Source organism: Tupaia chinensis, unplaced genomic scaffold (assembly GCF_000334495.1).
Source record: "Tupaia chinensis unplaced genomic scaffold, TupChi_1.0 Scaffold149131_1, whole genome shotgun sequence".
Lineage (NCBI taxonomy): Eukaryota > Metazoa > Chordata > Mammalia > Scandentia > Tupaiidae > Tupaia > Tupaia belangeri.
Genome location: NW_006208977.1, coordinates 224,984 through 243,638, shown reverse-complemented (window position 1 = coordinate 243,638; position 18,655 = coordinate 224,984). Strand labels below are relative to the sequence as shown.

General features: G+C 41.6%; 1 protein-coding gene and 1 non-coding gene across 2 annotated transcripts in view; one reads left to right on the top strand and one right to left on the bottom strand.

Moving 5' to 3' along the window:
* FBXW10B (F-box and WD repeat domain containing 10B) overlaps positions 1–18,655 on the bottom strand; it is a 57,649-nt gene that overhangs the window by 15,305 nt on the left and 23,689 nt on the right. The window contains exons 7-10 of the mRNA XM_006170889.3: positions 15,229–15,429; positions 12,119–12,240; positions 5,556–5,704; positions 4,378–4,520 (exon numbers count right to left, since the gene is read on the bottom strand). Of these exons, the coding sequence (XP_006170951.1) occupies positions 4,378–4,520; positions 5,556–5,704; positions 12,119–12,240; positions 15,229–15,429 (615 nt within the window). The remainder of the gene's footprint in view (positions 1–4,377; positions 4,521–5,555; positions 5,705–12,118; positions 12,241–15,228; positions 15,430–18,655) is intronic.
* On the top strand, positions 11,302–11,408 carry LOC114006593 (U6 spliceosomal RNA). The gene has a single exon (XR_003548306.1). It is a non-coding gene; the product is annotated as a U6 spliceosomal RNA (small nuclear RNA).

Genomic DNA, 18,655 nt, shown 5'->3' with positions numbered 1-18,655 from the left:
AAATTCAAATCATACAGAGTGTGCTCTCCAACTAATTTAATTCCATTCCAGCTACAATGGAATTAAATTAGAAGTGAGGGACCAGCAAGTGGCATGGTGGTTAAGGCGCTGGACACTCCCACATGGCCAACCAGGGTTCGAGTCCTGAATCTGGTGGCTTATTTTCTCATTTCCTCTTTCTCTCATTCTCACCATCCATCTCTCTCTCTCTCTCTCTCTCTCTGGTAAAACTGAAAAATAAATGAATGAATGAATAAAATAAAATAAAATAAAATAAAAAATAATTATTAAATAAATTAGAATTAAGTAATGAAGATCATTTTTAAAATTCATAAGTATGTAGAAATTAAGCTAGTATTATAGCAGTAAATGCCCATATTTTCTCCAATTGATATCCTGAATGTTTAACATAAAAAAATCTAGAAAAAGATCAAACTTAACCCAAATGAAGCAGAGAGAAGGAAATAATAATTATAGTAGAGGGCCAGCAGGTGGCATGGTGGTTAAGGGCACCGGACTCCCACATGACCATCTGTGGCTCAGGTTCCAGACCTGGCCACTTGCTTTCTCACTTTCTCTCTTCTCTTCCTCTATTCCTCTCTGGTCAAATTAAAATAAATAAATAAATAAATTGAATAATTATTTTTAAAATAATAGTAATTATAGTAGAAATAAATTAAATAGAAAACTGATAAATACAGAAAATAAAAAAAAAAAAAAAAACTGAAGTTGGTACTTTAAAAAGGTCAAAATGGGCCAGCCCTAATAGCCTAAGTGCTAAGGTAGCTGGATCCCACATGGCTGACCATAGTTTGAGTCCTGGCTCCACGGACTTGAAAAATACACTTGGCAGGCCATCTGGTGCCATGCTGGTTAAGGTGGTTGGATCATACATGGACAATGTGCAATTCAAGTCCTGGACCCAGTGACTTCAAAAACACACTAGGTACATGTGCATGCAACCCAAAAATCCCAAAAGGAGAATTGAGGAGAAAGAACTGTGGGATGATCACCCCCTTGGGTGACCATCTCTCTTTCGCAAATTTTTTTTTAAAAGAAAAAAAAATACACTGGGCCTGTGTATGTGTTTGTGTGTACCCAAAATTCTGGTGAGATGGAAAGATGGAGGGAAAGGGAATACTTTCCCTTTCCACACTCCACAGAGGAGGTGGGGGTGTGCTTTCTCCTCTCTCTCTCTCTCTCTCTCTCTCTCTCTCTCTCTCTCTCATGCACACATATGTGCCCTTGGGCAATATAGGGAGCAAAAAAGTTCAACAAACCTTTACCTAGACAATTCACATATCTTTACTTGGACTGACCAAGAAAACAAAAAAGAAGACTCAAATCACTAATGTCAGGAGTGAAATGGCACATTTCTTTATTCTTTTTTTTTTTAAGAGAGATTTTTTTTTAACTATAGGGCACATGTGCTTGCTAGAGAGACAGAGAGACAGAAAGCGAGAAACCAGCTCCCAGTGAGGATGGCCATGCCACAATCCATTCTCCATTCTACTCTTGGGATTTTAGACATGCATGTACATGCACTGGTGTGAGTTTTAAGCCACTGGGTACAAGACTCAAATGACTACATGGGAGTCCAGCAACATTATGGCATCTGCTGGTCCTGGAGTGGGACATTTCTATTTACCAACAAAAATTTTCTTTCTTTCTTTTTTTTAAATGGGCCATAGATTAGTTTATTTTTAACACCCTTCATGCCATGAATTCATAGGGAATTGGTTCCAGTAGCTCAGGCTCCTTTCCATTGGTTCTCACAAAGTGTGCTTCTCTGGGTGGAGCAGGCTGGCACTTCAAATGAACCCAGGTATCTTTCTCTTTGACTTCCTTCTTTTTCTGGTCATTTTCTTTCATATGTTTTAGGAAGCTATCTCTGCTCTTAGAATGCTTAATATGCTCAATATGCACATTCATTCTCTTGGCAAGAATCTTGCCCTTGTTTGTTCACAACACTGCCAACAGCATGCTGGGTAACAGTGTAGACTTTTCCAGTTTGCCATGGCCACATATTTGGGCCATTCCTTTTTGAAAAGTACCCATTCCCTGGATGTCTACAATATCACCTTTCTTATAGATTTGCATATATGTTGCCAAAGGAACAACTCCATGTTTTCTAAAAGGCCTAGAGAGCATATATCGGGTGCCTCTCCTCTTTTCCTCAGTGTTCATCATTTTGATTAATTACTGGAAGATAATTAACCGGCCAAAAGGCTACAAACAAAAATTTTCTATAATTAGTAGTAACAGTTAAACAATACCATGAATACACTAAAATGTTGAATTGTACATTAAAATGATAATTTTTAAATTACATGAATCATATTCTAATTAAAATTGCAAAGAAAACTTAATCATAATATGAGCAACAGGAAAGACATCAAAGAATAAAAAATTTACAGAGATACTACATAATACAGAAGATGGGCCAAAGATCATCATTTCTACCAGCCCTACTTTGTATCTCCAAGTTTCCTCTCTCATACCCATTTTCTCCCATGTGATATGCAGAAGTCTCAATTTTGGTTGAAAAAAATTTTACATCGAGAGAACAGGAAATCCCTTTCTTAACCACTTCTTCCATCAAATGACAGAAAGTAGCTATACCTATTTTCTCATCTATATCATCTTCCAAAGATGGGTATAAGTCCAATCATTAGAACTCGCCAGACAGGCAATCTGTCAAATTATTTCTGATTATCAATCAGATATATTTATTGAGCACTTACACATACACAAAACAGCTATAGACAAGTGGAGGAGGATAGGACATATAAATAGGAGCATCAACAATGTCTTCCAGATATCTAGGGTTTTTTTGTGACCATACAAGGTATCTAGAACCAATGTGAATGGCCCATTGGAGCTGTCATTCAGGAAAGTGGGAGTTGTCTCAGAAGGTCTTATAGTAGAGGTGAAGTGGGAGGCTCACAGATTGATCGAAAGGTTTCCAAACTGCCAGGCTTTCTGAGCACAAATTATTTTCCAATAACTAACTAAATCCTATTGAGTCCTGTTTAGAAGGTTGAAAACGTATAGTTACAATTTTCAGGTAATGTCATAAAGTTTGACTCCCATGCTGAGGTCAAGGCTTGAAAATCCATATGACATAGCGAAATACTGATGATCATCTAGGGGTTGGATAAATCACTGACCATAGGCCCTTCCAAGTACCCACCTGTCAATAATACAGTCACATACCAGGTAGAGAGCATACACAAACATTCCCGTATCCCTTTACATCTCCCATAAGACCAGTGTGTCTGCTTAAAGGGTTCTTACGAAGGTAGAAGGAAATCTAGGACCATAACTTACTAAGCAACTATCTCTTGATAGATCACTTAGAAAATGCACTTGCTCTTTTTATTGGTTAAAACAGCATTTAGTTTCTTGGAAATTTTTATAATGCACTCAAGAGGAAGAAGCATTATCTACATAATGTAAGAGTGGCCTAGGACAGCCTCTAACACCCATGACCATAGAAAATCATTTATTGACTATAATACTCTTTCCAAACAAACCCAGAAGTGACCCCAGAATGCTTCCTCATTGGCTCCAAGCAGCCACCACCACTAAATTTGAATTAGAATGTAATAGAAAATCCATTTGCTGTCCTACAATAGAATCTAACCCAACAGGTTTGTAAGTATAAGCTCTTTTTTTTAAAGCCCTTTGTTTTATTTTGTTTAATTTGCTCATTTATTTCCTCCATAAGCAATAGAGAGAAAAAAGGGAAAAAGGGTGATAGGTCACCCTCAACAGGGTCACAGTCCACTCCAGCTTTCAGCCATCCCCCAGATCATGTGCACATGTGTGCATGGCATACTCAAGGAGGTCTCCATACCTGAACCAGGCACCTTCCCAAGTGGAATCGCCTTAAAGAGCATTGTGTTTTACCATCTGGCTTCCCTTGGTTATTTTTAAATCTTTGGCACTTGTATCATGTTAAGCTTTTGTGATTTCAAGCTTCCTGGAATAAAGACCAGGTTTAAAAATTTTAGGTTTACTAAGATCGGTGTTATTTAGGATGGTTCTGTCAGTATTTGTAAGCCTGGTAGATAACAGATATGAATTTATCATATATGTCATGAACAAAATGTCAGTAACTTCTTAAATTCCACCTCTAGCATTATTATTTCACAGGAGAAACAGTGAAGGTGGGAGAGGAAATAGACAGAGAGGCTGGTGGAGAGAAATGGGTAACACATGGGAGAGGAAGGAACCAGAAATGGATGAGGAGGAGAAAGGACAAGAGGTCATCAGGGAACAGAAGGAACAACTCTGGCAAAGACAGCAGTCTAGGCTATGACAGAGAAAGGAGGGAATTCCAAGTATCTGAGACCAGCCTTCGCTGCTACCTACTTGGGATGCTTGAAGGCCATCAGACATCGCTCGTACTTGCCCATCATGCTCCAGGCCATGACCAGGCCATCAGTGCTTCCTGAGAGGAGATGCCACTCGTCAAAGCACAGGCACTTCACAGCCCCCTCGTGGCCACTGAGAGTCTGCAAGAGCAGATGCCATCATTTTTAGCCCCTCTTCAGTGCAGAGGGCCAAAGCTGGGGGCTTCTTCAGATGAATCCCAAAGCCACACTCCACCAATCCATGACTGTCGTTCACAGGGTGTGGGCCTGATCTGGCTTTACTTCTGCTCTAAGGCCATTGGAATCCATGCTTCCTCCTCTCCAGAGCACTCTCCTCGTTTAAGGAGGAATGCGATCAAGTAGGGGCCACGCTCACGATGGGTCTGTGGCTGGGCCAGGCCCTATCTTCCAGAAGCACCAGAAAGGGCCCGAAATCATTGTATTCTGATGTCAGAAGGGCAAAATGTAAGGTGTCCCACCCCTAGCTCCCTACCAGGACCTGGAAGGCACCCGAGGCATCCCTGTGCCAAGAACTGCTGGTTTAACCACAGTGACACGATTGATGAGAAAAAAATCCACAAGCCAAGCAGGTCACTTTTCAGTGATCCTGTGTGCCTGGCACAAATGCTATCTTGCCACCTTCCACAAAGGCCAGAAGGTTCAAATCCTGCAAGACCATGTTTTATGAACATCCAGTCACTTTCAGGATAGCCAAGGTTCTTGCCTCATTAGTGAGTAAGGAGAAAAAAAATCATACATCCCCCAATGTTTTCTCCTTACGGAGTGAGTAAGATGAGGGGGGAATGCTTTGTTCATCCCCTTACCCATGCCAGAATCAGGATAGAATACTCTGGTAGAGGAAAAATGTCCTTTTCCTCTGCTACCATTAAAAGGCACATCTTGTGATGAGTTGGAATGTGGATTTCCTCTACCAACCCCATGACAGGATGAGTCACAATGTGGGGGTGGAGCTCCTGACCACTGACCACTGTGGCTGGGGCAGGCCCTATCTTCCAGTGCTCCCCTTTGAGGCCTTCCTCTTTAGCACTTCAGAACTGCCCTGGTTGGTGGCTATAACTCAGTTGCTCCAGGATTGTCTAAGGAGCTACGTGGGGGGTAGACCATCCTTCTCCTCCAACCAGTCATCACCAGTGCCCCAGCCCACCATCCTCTCACCTTTACCAGCTGGGCTGTAGCAAGCTGCCACACTTTCACCATTCCTCGCTCACAGCTGCTCACGATGTAGGTGTCATTGATCCTGGTGGCCAAGATGGGGTCTTTGTGTTTAAAAGTCTTCAAGCACTTCCCTGTGTCTATATCCCATTCTGAAGGGCAGAGGGAGAGAGGAAAAGAGACAGAGAGAGAGGGGAGGTGAAGGAGAGGGGGATGGCGGAGAGTTATAGAGGAATTCCACTCCTAATCACAGAAGCAAAAACAAGCTGAGCTCATTAAGTTAAACCCAGAAGGTTGTCACCCACAGGACAGGCTCACCAGTAGCTCTACATACCTATAGCACAGAGCTCCCTGACCATGGACCCTGGGGATAGCCAGCAAAATCCTTGACTCTGACCCTGGAACTGAGCCCTGGGGTCCAAGTGCCAGACCACTCATCTCCATAAAGCCCACTCTTCAAGCCTGAAAAATGCCGGCTATTGAGATTTCATGAAAATCATGCATATACTTCTGACCCACACCTTCTATTGCCCAGTTAAAAGAAAGTTGTTTCTCTTCATTTACATTTTTAATATTTCTGAATTTAACTTTTGGATCATTGAGGAATTGTCATGGCTAGGAGTGTTTTTTGTTTTGTTTTGTTTTGTTTTTAATAGACCACAGATTAGTTTATTTTTAACACCCATCATGCCATGAATTCATAGGGAATAGGTTCCAGTAGCTCAGGCTCCTTTCCATTGGTTCTCACAAAGTGTGCTTCTCTGGGTGGAGCAGGCTGGCGCTTTAGTTGAACCCAGGTACCTTTCTCTTTGGCTTCCTTCCTTTTCTGGTCATTTTCCTTCACACGTTTTAGGAAGCTATCTCTACTCTTAGAATGTTTAATATGCTCAATATGCACATTGATTCTCTTGGCAAGAATCTTGCCCCTAACTTATTTGTTCACAACAATGCCAACAGCATGCTGGGTAACATTGTAAACTCTTCCAGTTTTGCCATGGTAACATTTGTGGGGCATTCCTTTTTGAACAGTACCCATTCCCTTAATGTCTACAATATCACCTTTCTTGTAGATTCGCATATATGTTGGAAGATGGTGGTTCCGGCCAAAAGGAAGCATGGCTAGGAGTGGTTTTGATGCTGCTTATACATAGACTGTGTTAGAGCAACTGCCTAGCATACTGTAGATGTTGGTGAGGATGGAGGGATGAGGCTGTTTGGGTGGGTGCACAAACAGAACTAAGAAAAACAAAACAAACAAACAAAACAGAGGGGCCAGACAGTGGTACAGCAGCAAAACACAACACTCTGCAAGGCAATACCACATGGGAAGGTTCCCAGTTCATGTCTAGAGACCTCCCTGAGTATGCTGGGGACTTGTGTGTCCGTGATCTGTGGCTGGCTGATGGATCATGGCATGAAGACCTCTTTGGAGGTGCTGTCTATTGTCTCACTCATGTAAAAAATAAAGAAATAAACTTTTAAAAAAAGGAAGTTAGGGCCGGCAGGTGGCATGGTGGTTAAGGCACTGGACTCCCACATTGCTGATTGTGGTTCGAGTCCCGGACCTGGCAGCTTGCTTTTTTACTTTCCTTCTCTCTCTCTCTCTCTCTGTCTCTCTTGGGTCAACTTCAATAAGATAATAATAATAAAATGACAATGAATAAAATTTAAAAAATAAGTTGAAAGTGAGTACAAATTTAGAGATGAAAATATGAAAGTCTGTTTCATAAACCCTCAAAGTATTGTCTTCCTCAGGCAATAGAACAAGTAGCCTAAGATGAAATAATAATCACAGCTGATACATAGCACTAGCAATGAATTAGGAACCATTCCTAGTGACTGACCTGCATTGATTCATCTTCCCAAGGCAGGTACTATTGTTTTTCTCCACGATACAGTTGAGGAAACTGAGGCAGTGAGTTCAGTTACTTGCTAAACTCAACTCACAGACAGTGACCAGCAGAGCTGGCATTTGAAACCAGGAAGTCTGGATCCAGAAGCCATGCTCTTGATCATTTATGCCAGATTAACCCTAACTATGTAAGGATGTTTGTATCACTTTTTTTTTTTCTCCAGATATTTTGCCATAGGGCATGCACACTCATCAGAGAGAGGGAAAGTAAGAAATCACCTCCTGGGAGGATGGCTTTGCCACAATTTCTTCTCCTCCGTTTTCCTCTTGGGATTTTGAGCATGTACACACACACCCCTGGTGTATTTTTCAGGCTGCCAGGTCCAGGACTTGAACCATGAAGTCAGCCATGTGGGATCCAGCACTTTAACCACCACACCACCTGCTGCCCCTTCTAACTATTTTTTTAAGAATTATTTATTTAATTTGATTTATTCATTCATTTATTTAAATTTGGCCAGAGAGAGACACAGAGAAAGAGAGAGAGGGAAAATGAGAAAGCAAGCCACCAGATCCGGGACTCAAACTGTGGTCAGCCATGTGGGAGTGTCCAGTGCCTTAACCACTATACCACCTGCTGGTCCCCTTAACTTGTTTTTAATGCATCTATCGTGGCCCATGAATAAAATTATGAGCAGGAACACTGAAAGATTCATTGGTAAGGTACCCTGGTTTACAAAATTTTAAAACAGGAGAGTTATTTTTCAAGACTCCAATTTTCTCCTTGTCTGTTCTATTATTGGTAGCCTAGGCAGGTGGCAAGAGCCCAGGAGAAGCAGGCTGATGGCTGGGGCCAGGATTAGGGTGACGTGAGAAACATTTTATATTTTCTTTACAGTGAATTTCATGTGTTCAATTTGCCTTTTTTTAAAAAAAATTTTATTTAATTGCCAAAAGGTATATGTACTCACCAAGACAGACAGAGAGAGACAGAGAAACAGAGACAGACAGAGAGGAAGAAAGCACTCCACGGTGAGATATAGTCATCCCAAAATCCCTTCTCCTCCACTGCTCCATCCTTTCAGGAATTTGGAAATGGCACACACATGTGCCTGGTATGTTTTTCAAGCCTCTGGAGCCAAGCTTCCAACCCCATATGGGCTCCAGCTCCCTTAATCAATAAGCTACATGATCAAACCCATTTCTCTATTTTTAAGGATCCATGGCATCCCATTGCCCCAGCCCAGTAGTTGAGGATAATCTCCCCATTGTGATGTCTTTAATTTAGTCACATCTGCAAAGTCCCCTTTGCAATGCAGGATAACATAGTCAATCCCAAGGTTTAGGACTTAAACATCTTGACCACTTTTCTGCCTATGATACTTGGCAGGCCTAAAACTGAACACATGACCCCGTTCCTCACCCTGCCCTATCCTTCCCTGTAGTTCTTACTTCCATTCACTGTATTTCTGTATACCCAGTGGCCTGCATTAAAAAAAAAAAAATTTTAATTAAATTAAATTTAAAAAACTGAAAACCAAAGCTCTGGTCTTATCATCTGTTCCTATGTCTTCCCCACGTTCCATATTCTTCCTGCCAATTCTCCCTCTCGAGACCTCCCTCCAGTCTGGCCCACTGAATTTCCTCTCATTGGCTTATTCTAATTATTCTGAAGACACATGGTAGTTCCCTAGACTGAAGAGTGTCTTAACACACTTCCTGTATCCATACAGTCACTGCTTTCTAAACCCTTCTTCCAAACTGTCCCTAGAATTATCTTTCTAAAATAATCATGGTCATGTGTCAGTTCCCAACTTAAAATGCATGTACGCTTTATTGTGCAAGATAAAGTCAGTTTCATACCATGACGCAAAATGCTCTTTAAAATCTGGCCTTAGGCACTCACCAGTCCTATCTCCAGCATCGCACAATGCAGTCCAGACACACCAAGAAATGAAGAAATCTAGAATTAATCATTTTCTACCTCCTTCTGAGCATTTGCCTGTGCTGTTCTCCGCTTGGAATACCTTATCCTCTTCCTCTTCTCTGTGAAGCTGCTCATGCTCAAGATCCCACTCAGCAAGCACCCTGCCCTTGAAGCTTTCCCTAATTTACTCTGATTTCTATGGTCTTTTATGACTCCTGTGTGGTTAGGAGCACATGAGTTAGAGCCAGGCAGCCTCAGGTTCAAGTTCCCTTTCAGCCACTCAGCAGCTTTGATTTGGGACAAGTTTTAGACTCATCATCTGCATTCACCTCATGGGGTTCTTGTGAGGATTAAATAGGGTTTAATACACGTAAAGTTGTGGGAGGCTGCACACTGGCAAGTCTGCCGAGGTTTCTCAGAGAGCAAACAATTACCATGATTGGTTCCCTTCAAAAAACCTGACCTTTGAAACCTTGCTCTGATTGGCCACTAGAATCCCTCAAATTTGCATATCCAGCACCTCATGATTGGTCCAAAAGCAACCAATCACAGCCCACTGTTTACAACCAATCACAGCCCACCGTTTACAACCAATCACGGCCCACCGTTTACAACCCACCAGAGTGTATATAACCACGATGCCTGGCCCACAGTAGACAACGACAGTGCCTATTACAAAACTGCTATTCAAGGGGCTAGCAGGTGGTGTGGTGGTTCAGGGCACTGGACTCCAAGGTCAATGGCAGTTTGAATCCCATAACTGGTGGCTTGATTTCTCATTCTCTCTCTTCTCTCTCTCTCTCTCTCTCTCTCTCTCTCTCTCTCTCTCTCTCTCTGTCTCCCCCCCCCTCCCCGGTCAAATTAAAATAAATAAATAAATAAATAAATAAGCACATAAAAGCTAAATGAAATAATTCTTAAAAAAAAAAAAAACCATTATTCAATAAATGTGTCCATTTGGAGCAGCAAATGGCATAATGGTCAACTCCCTCGTAGTCCACCACAGTTTGAGTCTCAGACCCAGTGGCTTAAAACTCACACTGGGCATGTGTGCGTATGTGTCTAAAATCCTGAAAGAAAAATGGAGAACAAGGGATTGCAGTATGGCCATATGCCCGGGGGTGATTTCTCACTTTCTCTATGTCTCTCTCTGACTCTCCAGTGATCCCATGTGCCCTACAGCAAAAAATCTCTCTAAAAATAAATAAGTAAATAAGTCCGTCATGTATTTATTACATCCCTCATTATACAAAGGAACTTCAAAAAGTTCATGAGGAAACAATGAAAATACAAGTTTATTGGGGCTCAAAAATTTTTTGAAACTCATGCATAGTTTTTTCATAACATGCATTTTTTTTTCGGAGAGGTTTTTACTATAGGGCGCATGCGCTAACCAGACAGACAGAGAGAGACAGAAAGCAAGAAATCACCCCCCAGGGGGGATGGCCACGCCGCAATCCCTTCTCCTCCATTCTCCTCTTGGGATCTTGGGCATGCACGCACACACGCCCAGCGTGAGTTTAAGCCACCAGGTCTGGGAATCGAACCGCAATCGACTACATGGGAGTCCAGCGACATAGCCATTACGCTACCTGCTGGTCCCCCATAACATGCATTTTTGTGAATTTTCTGAAGGCTTCTCATATATTTACATACCAACTTCCACTAGGAGACTATGAACCTCTAAATAAAAATCGACACCTATGGGGCTGGTAGGGGGCGAGGTGATTTAGGGTACTGGACTTCCACATGGCCTACCACGGTTTGAATCCCAGACCTGGTGACCTGCTTTCTCACTTTCCCTCTCCGTCACTCTGCCCCTCTCTGGTCAAATTTAAATAAATAAATAAAAATAAAGTTAAATAATAATTTTTTAAAAATCTGTACTAAAATGTCACAGTGCCCATTTTTTTCTCCCCAGCACCTCACACAGTGTCTAGCATACTGTGGATATTCAAGAAATAGTTGTTGTGCTCGCTTCGGCAGCACATATACTAAAATTGGAACGATACAGAGAAGATTAGCATGGCCCCTACGCAAGGATGACACGCAAATTCATAAAGCGTTCCATATTTTTATGTATCCACTCAATATATACCGACTATCTGTACTCTATGGTAGAGAGCGAAAAATTGGAGGACATAAAAGCAGTGAAGGTACTTAAGGAGAATAGGACAGTGCGGAATGGGGGAGGTGAAGAGAAGAGGATAGAGAAAGATAGCAAGAGAACAACAGAGAGGCAGGACGTTAGTGAGACACAGATATCACTTATTACCCGTTGATGATGACATGTATAGTATTCTCAACTGGATTGGTCTGAGAAGTATTTCATGATGGGTAAAGTCTTTTTACAAGCAAAATGAGAAATAGTGATTGACTGTTTTAAAAAACAATTAGAATAATAATAATAATAATGATTGGAAAAAACATAGAAAAGATATTGAATGATGAAGTGGGGAGATTAATGTCTCTGTATTGACTGACATGCATGGCATTCCCTTTTGAGAAAGCAATGTAATACACTGTAAAATTATATGTAACCCAATGTAATATAAAGAAGGTTATGATGATAATAATAATAAATGCAAAAAAAAAGATTGATTAAATAAAGTTCTTTAAGAAGTGGAAAAAAAAAGAATGAATTGATGGTTGGATTAATAGATGGATGGATGGATGGATGGATGGATGGATGGATAAATAGCTGCCTACAGAAATGAGCAAAACAAGTATTGGTAACCCATGGATTTGGGGAAGCTTCTTAGAAAATTCAAGGCGTTTCTTTCTCACCTTTTACCTGGCCATCTCTTGCTCCAGATACGAGTCTGTTCTTACATAAATCCATGCACGTGACTGTTCCCTGGTGGCCATTAAAGATTCGTGTGCAAGCGCCAGTTTTTAGATCCCAGTATCTGCATGAATCAGGCCAAAAAAAATGCTTTTGAGATTTTTCTGAGGCCCAAGGATCATACTCTCATAGTTAAGCTTAGAGTCAGTGGCCTGAATCTAAATCCCATCTGTAGCACTGATTTGGGGTAACATTGGGAAGTTACCTAATCTCTGCATAAGCTTCATTTCCTCATTGATAAACTGGAAATAATAATAATAGTAGCTTTCTCATAGGGGTTTTGTGAAGTATTAAATGCACTGGGGCCGGCAGGTGGCATGGTGGTTAAGATGCTGGACTCCCACTGACCTAGCGGCTTCCTTGCTCGCTCTCTCTTCTCTCTCTCTCTCATCAAATTTAAAAATAATGACCAAAAAAAAAGAAAGTTAAGGGGACCAGCAATTAGCGTAATGGCTATGTCACTGGACTCCCATGTAGTCAACCATGGTTCGCGTCCCGGACCCGGTGGCTTAAGACTCATGCCAGGCGCATGTGCGTACGTGCCCAAGATCCTGAAAGGAGAATGGAGGAGAAGGGATTACGGTATGGCCAATCCTCCCTGGGGGGTGATTTCTCACTTTCTGTCTCTCTCTGTCTGTCTGGCGAGCGCGCGCGCCCTATGGCAAAAATCTCTAAATAAATAAATAAATAAATAACCAAAGTTAAATAAATAATTATTATTTTTTAAATAAAAATAAATGCACTAATACAATGACTGTCAACTAGTAGTGATTTCTACCCTTGGGGGATATTTGGATACATCATACAACTGGAGACATTTTTTGGTGGTCACAAATTGGAAGAGAGGTGCTACCTTGTATCTAGTGAGTCTAAGGACGCTGCTAAACATCTTTCAATGCACAGGGCAGCCTCCATAATTATCCAGCCCTAAATGTCAATAGTGCTGTGGTTGACAACCCCCACACTAATGCGTGTGACACTAGATCAGTGACTAACATACAGAAAATGCTTGATATGGTGGGCTGGACAGCAGCACCGTGGTAAAATACAACACCATGGGAGGCTGACTCACACAGTATGTTCCCAGGTTCATGTCCAGAGACCTCCCTGAGTACATGGAGCCTGCACACACCCAGGATTTGGGGCTGGTTGACACTTGGGGTGGATCAAGATCCTGTTGAGGTGTTGTCTCTGTCTCTCTTACTCTCCACTCTCCACTTTTTCTTTCTATTCCCCCCTCTCTTTCTCTGTCTACTCACGAAATAAAGACAGAAATAAACTTTCAAAAGTGCTTGATAAACACTAGGTGGTTTTAGGTTGAAGAATCCTTGGAATGACCCCCCAGCCTTAGAATCCATGGCACTGATTCAACGGTAGGGCTGATCTTCAAACAACAGCAACAGAATAATCCTTCACAGTCATTTAGATCCAAAATATTTTTGTGTATCTAAAGAATATCTAAGAGATATATGGGAGCATGCCTGAGTCACCTTTCTATTTTTTTAATTTAAAAACTTGCCTGAGGTCTCTCAGCAGTTACTGATACAGACTTCTACTTTAGCCAGATGGCTTCTGTGACAGGACAAAATGCAATGTTAATGTAATGGCCTCTACAGCCGGGCTGCCTGAGGTCTGATCCCACATCCATCACTTACTAGCTGTGTGATCTTGGGTAAGTTACTGAACTACTCTGAGCCTCGGTTGCTTTATCTGTAAGTTGGGGAGCAATGGTATTTACCTCAGAGTTATTGTGAGCCTTGAACATAATATATGATTAATAAATGAAAAGCTTTTTCTTCTAATATTCCCAAAGGCTTACAGTTTGGCCAACACCTCACCAGTCTATGAGAACCTATAATACATTCGACAATGTCCCATGGTCTGAAAGAAAGCATGTTTTATTTCTTTTTTTTAATTTTATTTTACTTATTTATTTGTTTGGTTGGTTTGTTGGCCATGAGGGATCCAGAGCCTTAACCACCGCACCACCTCCTGGCCCAACAAATTGAAAATCTTAAAAACTGGGTGGTTTTGTTGAAACAAAAAATAGACCAGTGAACTAAATAGAGAGCTCAGAGATGTTCTCACATATAAATGTTAAAGATGGTACCTCCAAACAAGGGGGGCATGTCCGGTTATTTAGTAGTTGCTGTGGGGGGGAACCGCTCATGTTTTAAATAAATAAATCAATAAGATGAAAACCCTACCTAACACCACACACAAAGTCAGGCTACAAATAGATACAAAAATAAATAATAATAATAATAAACTGAATGCTAAAGATAAAACTAAAGCTACAAAGTTAATAAAAGAAAAAAATGGAAAATATCTCAGTGACTTAGAAGTGGGGAGAACCACTGACATGGTAGGTGGATAGTATAGTGGTTAAGGTTCTGGATTCCCACATGGCCAACTGTGCTTCAAACCCAGACCTGGTGGCTTGAAATTCACACTGGAAGCATGTACATGTGTGCCCAAAACCCAGAGAGAGGAAGGGATTGCAGTGTGGCCATTCTGTCTGGTGGCAGGAAGTAGTGGGGGATGGGGGAGAGGTGATTTCTCATTTTCTCTTTGTCTCTCTCCAGTGAGCACATACGCCCTATGGCAAAAACAAAAACAAACCCTGATAAACTGATAAATTCTTAGGGACCGGCTGATGGTGTCATGATTATGTTGCTTGACTCTCACATGGTGGATGACGGTTCAAGTCCCAGACCCAGAGGCTTGAAACAAGCCAGGCACGTGTGCATGTGTGCCCAAAATCCCAAGAGGAGAATGGAGGAAAAGGGATTGTGGCATGGCCATCCCCCCGGGGGGGGGGGTGATTTCTCACTTTCTGTCAGTCTCTCCAGCGAGCACATGTACCCTATAGCAAAAATCTCTCCAAAAACAAGCAAACAAAAAACTGATAAATTCTTGGCTTTTACCTTGCCCAAAATAAAGCTATAGGTATTCTAGCAGTATCATTTGGGATGACTTTTCAGTGACTATAAAAGTTGCAGTCTGTAGGTCCTAGACGGGACAGGGATCATGGCCTTCTTGGCTGGCTCACCTGATGCTTAGGTCGTAGCTCCCGCTGAGGAGAAAGTGTTCCTCCTCACACAAGAAGAGGGCCCGGACACTCCCAGCATGGCCTCGGAACTGGACAGGTATCTCCTTTACTCGAATGATATCCAGAAGCTGGATCTTCCGATTAGATGACACAGCTACCAGATCTCCCCCTGCATAGTGGATGACTCTGTTTCGGTCCCACCTGAGTTGCCAGGGAAAAGAGTTACCATGAAAGAAGAGTCACTGCCTTCCTGGAACTTACTTGTCGAAGGGACTTGAGCCAGTGGTGTGATAGAAAATTCAGGCCTTTCAACAAGGGAGGCAGGCTTTTGGCCAGAACTGTCATCTTCCAGTAATTAACCAAAATGACAAACACAAAGAGAAAGAGGAGAGGCACCTGATATGTGTTCTCTAGGCCTTTTAGAAAACATGGAGTGGTTCCTTTGGCAGCATACATGCGAATCTACAAGAAAGGTGATGTTGTAGACATCAAGGGAATGGGTACTGTTCAAAAAGGAATGCCCCACACATGTTACCATGGCAAAACTGGAAGAGTTTACAATGTTACCCAGCATGCTGTTGGCATTGTTCTGACAAACGAGTTAAGGGCAAGATTCTTGCCAAGAGAATGAATGTGCGAATTGAGCATATTAAGTATTCTAAGAGCAGAGATAGCTTCCTAAAACGTGTGAAGGAAAATGACCAGAAAAAGAAGGAAGCCAAAGAGAAAGGGACCTGGGTTCAACTGAAGTGCCAGCCTGCTCCACCCAGAGAAGCACACTTTGTGAGAACCAATGGAAAGGAACCTGAGCTACTGGAACCTATTCCCTGTGAATTCATGGCACGATGGGTGTTAAAAATGAACTAATTTGTGATATATATATGGGAGGCAGCAGAAGGCAAGACCCAAAGACCAGGATTCTGACCCAAGTACCTACATATCAGTAGTCTACTAAACAGGTCTGGATGGAGCCCTACCACATACCATAACAAAAATCCATTTCGGGTAGATTTAAAACTTAAAGACGCAGGCACGGTTATTTTGAAAAGAAATTGCTAGTGAATACTAAATCCCTAATACAGAGAATAAAGAATGTGACATTTCTCAAACTTCTTTGACTATAGACACCTTCTCTTGTGGAAATTCTTAGAGGAACACAGCTGGGAAGCCCTTTATGCATTGCACTGATCTCGTTCTTTCTCTCTTCCCCCCTTTATTTAACCATATCCAATGAGCATACGTTCAGTTCAGAGTCCAGCGCCAGTAGGTATCATGGTACATACAGAATGACTAAGATTTGGACCTTGTTTGCAATAAGGTTATAGTGCAATAAAACCAGGGAAGCTGCATTAATTTTGCAATCGTATCATTATTTACAAGTAGGAAAATGATGAGGATGACCAACTGCTTTAAAACTGAGCCACTTGTTATTGTCACATGGACCATTATTTTCTTTTTAAAGAATTATTTTATTTAACTTTATTTATTTATTTATTTTTATTTTGATCAGAGAGGGACAGACTAAGAACGAGAGAGAGAGAGAAGGAAAGTGAGAAAGCAAGCCGCCAGGTCCAGGACTCAGATGAGGTGAGTGTTACCTGTCCAAGTAACCAAGGTCAGCCATGTGGGAGTCCAGCGCCCTTAACCACTGCGCTACCTGCTGGCCCCCACATGGGACATTATTATGAATTATTCATAAAGTGGGATTGTCCCAATGAACAGGGGTGTGTAGTCACTCTAAATACGAGGAGCCTTTTTTTGTTGTTTTAGTTTGCTATAGGGCATGCGTGCTAGCCAGAAAGAGACAGAGAAAGTGAGAAATCACCTCCCCAAAGGAGATGGACATGCCGCAATCCCTTCTCCTCCATTCTCTCAGAACACGTTGTCAGCCATGTAGGATCCGGCCACCTTAACCTCCATGCCACCTGCTGGCTCAAGGAGCAATTCTCAATATGTTTGTTCTCATTCATTCATTCTTTCTAGATTTAAATCAGCCATCATCTCTTCTAAGGAACAATTATCACCATACTATCCATGAAAACTCAACTTTGCCTTCCTCCTATCTGCTTGGTCTTCTCCACATCAACTGGTCTATTCTCAAGACACAATTTGTTAATAATTAATGGCCAAAAAATGAAAAAAAGGTGGTCTTCTCAAAACATTGTGAATAAGAGTGAAGTCCTAGGCCTAACATATGACAGAAAACTAATTATTAAAGGGTCTTCCTCTGTGCCATATCCAAATGTTACACTATGCAGTTGTAAATATGATTTTCATATTTAACATGAAAAGATAGCTTCAATGATTTATCATATTGGGCTGTAGAAATATGTAAATACAAGCCTCATTTCTACTCAAGGTATGTGGTATATATGCAAAAACAATTCTAGAAAGACATCAATATATTGGTTATCTCTAGGTAGCAAGATTTTAGATCTTTGTTCACCTCCATTCATTTTTTTGGCATGTGTTTGGAGTATTGTTTTTTTTTTTCTAATAAGCATACGTTACTTCTAAAATTAGAATAAAACAATAAAGAGATTGCAGAGAAAAAAAGGATTGCATGTGCATGACTTATATAAGTTTGTTGGTCAGTATCCCCATAATTTATTTTTTCAATAATTATTTATTTCACTTTATTTGTTTATCATTATTCTTCAGTTTGGCCAGAGAGAGAAAGAGAGGGAGCATAAGAAAGCAAGCCACCAGGTTCAGGACTCAAACCGTGGTTAGCCATGTGGGAGTCAGCGTCTTAACTACCATGCCACCTGCCAGCCCCAGTATACCCATAATTTATAAAGAAAAAGTACCCTCTACCCACTGAGCATGGTATATAATAAAAGCAAGTACATGTTGTCCAAACAAGATCTCAGGCTACTTTGGGGCTGGGGCCTCAGATGAGATGAGTGTTACCTGTCCAAGTAAACAAGGATCAGGGGTATCCTAAGATTCCTGTATGTACAAATCAAGGGTCCTTGAAGACCTGGATTCTGACCCCAGTACATACGTGTCAGAGAGAATGCGGATGTTGTAGGTCCCACAGAAAACATTTCTCTCTTCCATCAGGACCTGCTGAGTGTCCGTGTTCTGGTATGCAGTCCACAGGGTGTAGTCATTCTAATAAGGGAATACTGGAAGTCAACATACAGTGCCAACCTTACTCGGGGTCCCAGACACCCCTAGATCTCCCCTGACAAGGGCAGAAGGACCAGGGAATTCGTCCTCTTCAGGCTGTGGCTGCGGCTCTGTATGGATAGGGAAGGGCCCGTGAGCAGGCGCGAAGTAGTCTGAATTAGAAAATGTTGAGTCAAGGGTTCCAGTTGTTCCTCCTCTCTGTATTTTCTGTGTTCTGATTCCGTGAACTTCCATGGGTGAATTTTTTTTTCTTTTCTTTTTTTTTTTTTTTAAGAGATTTTGCCTTAGGGTC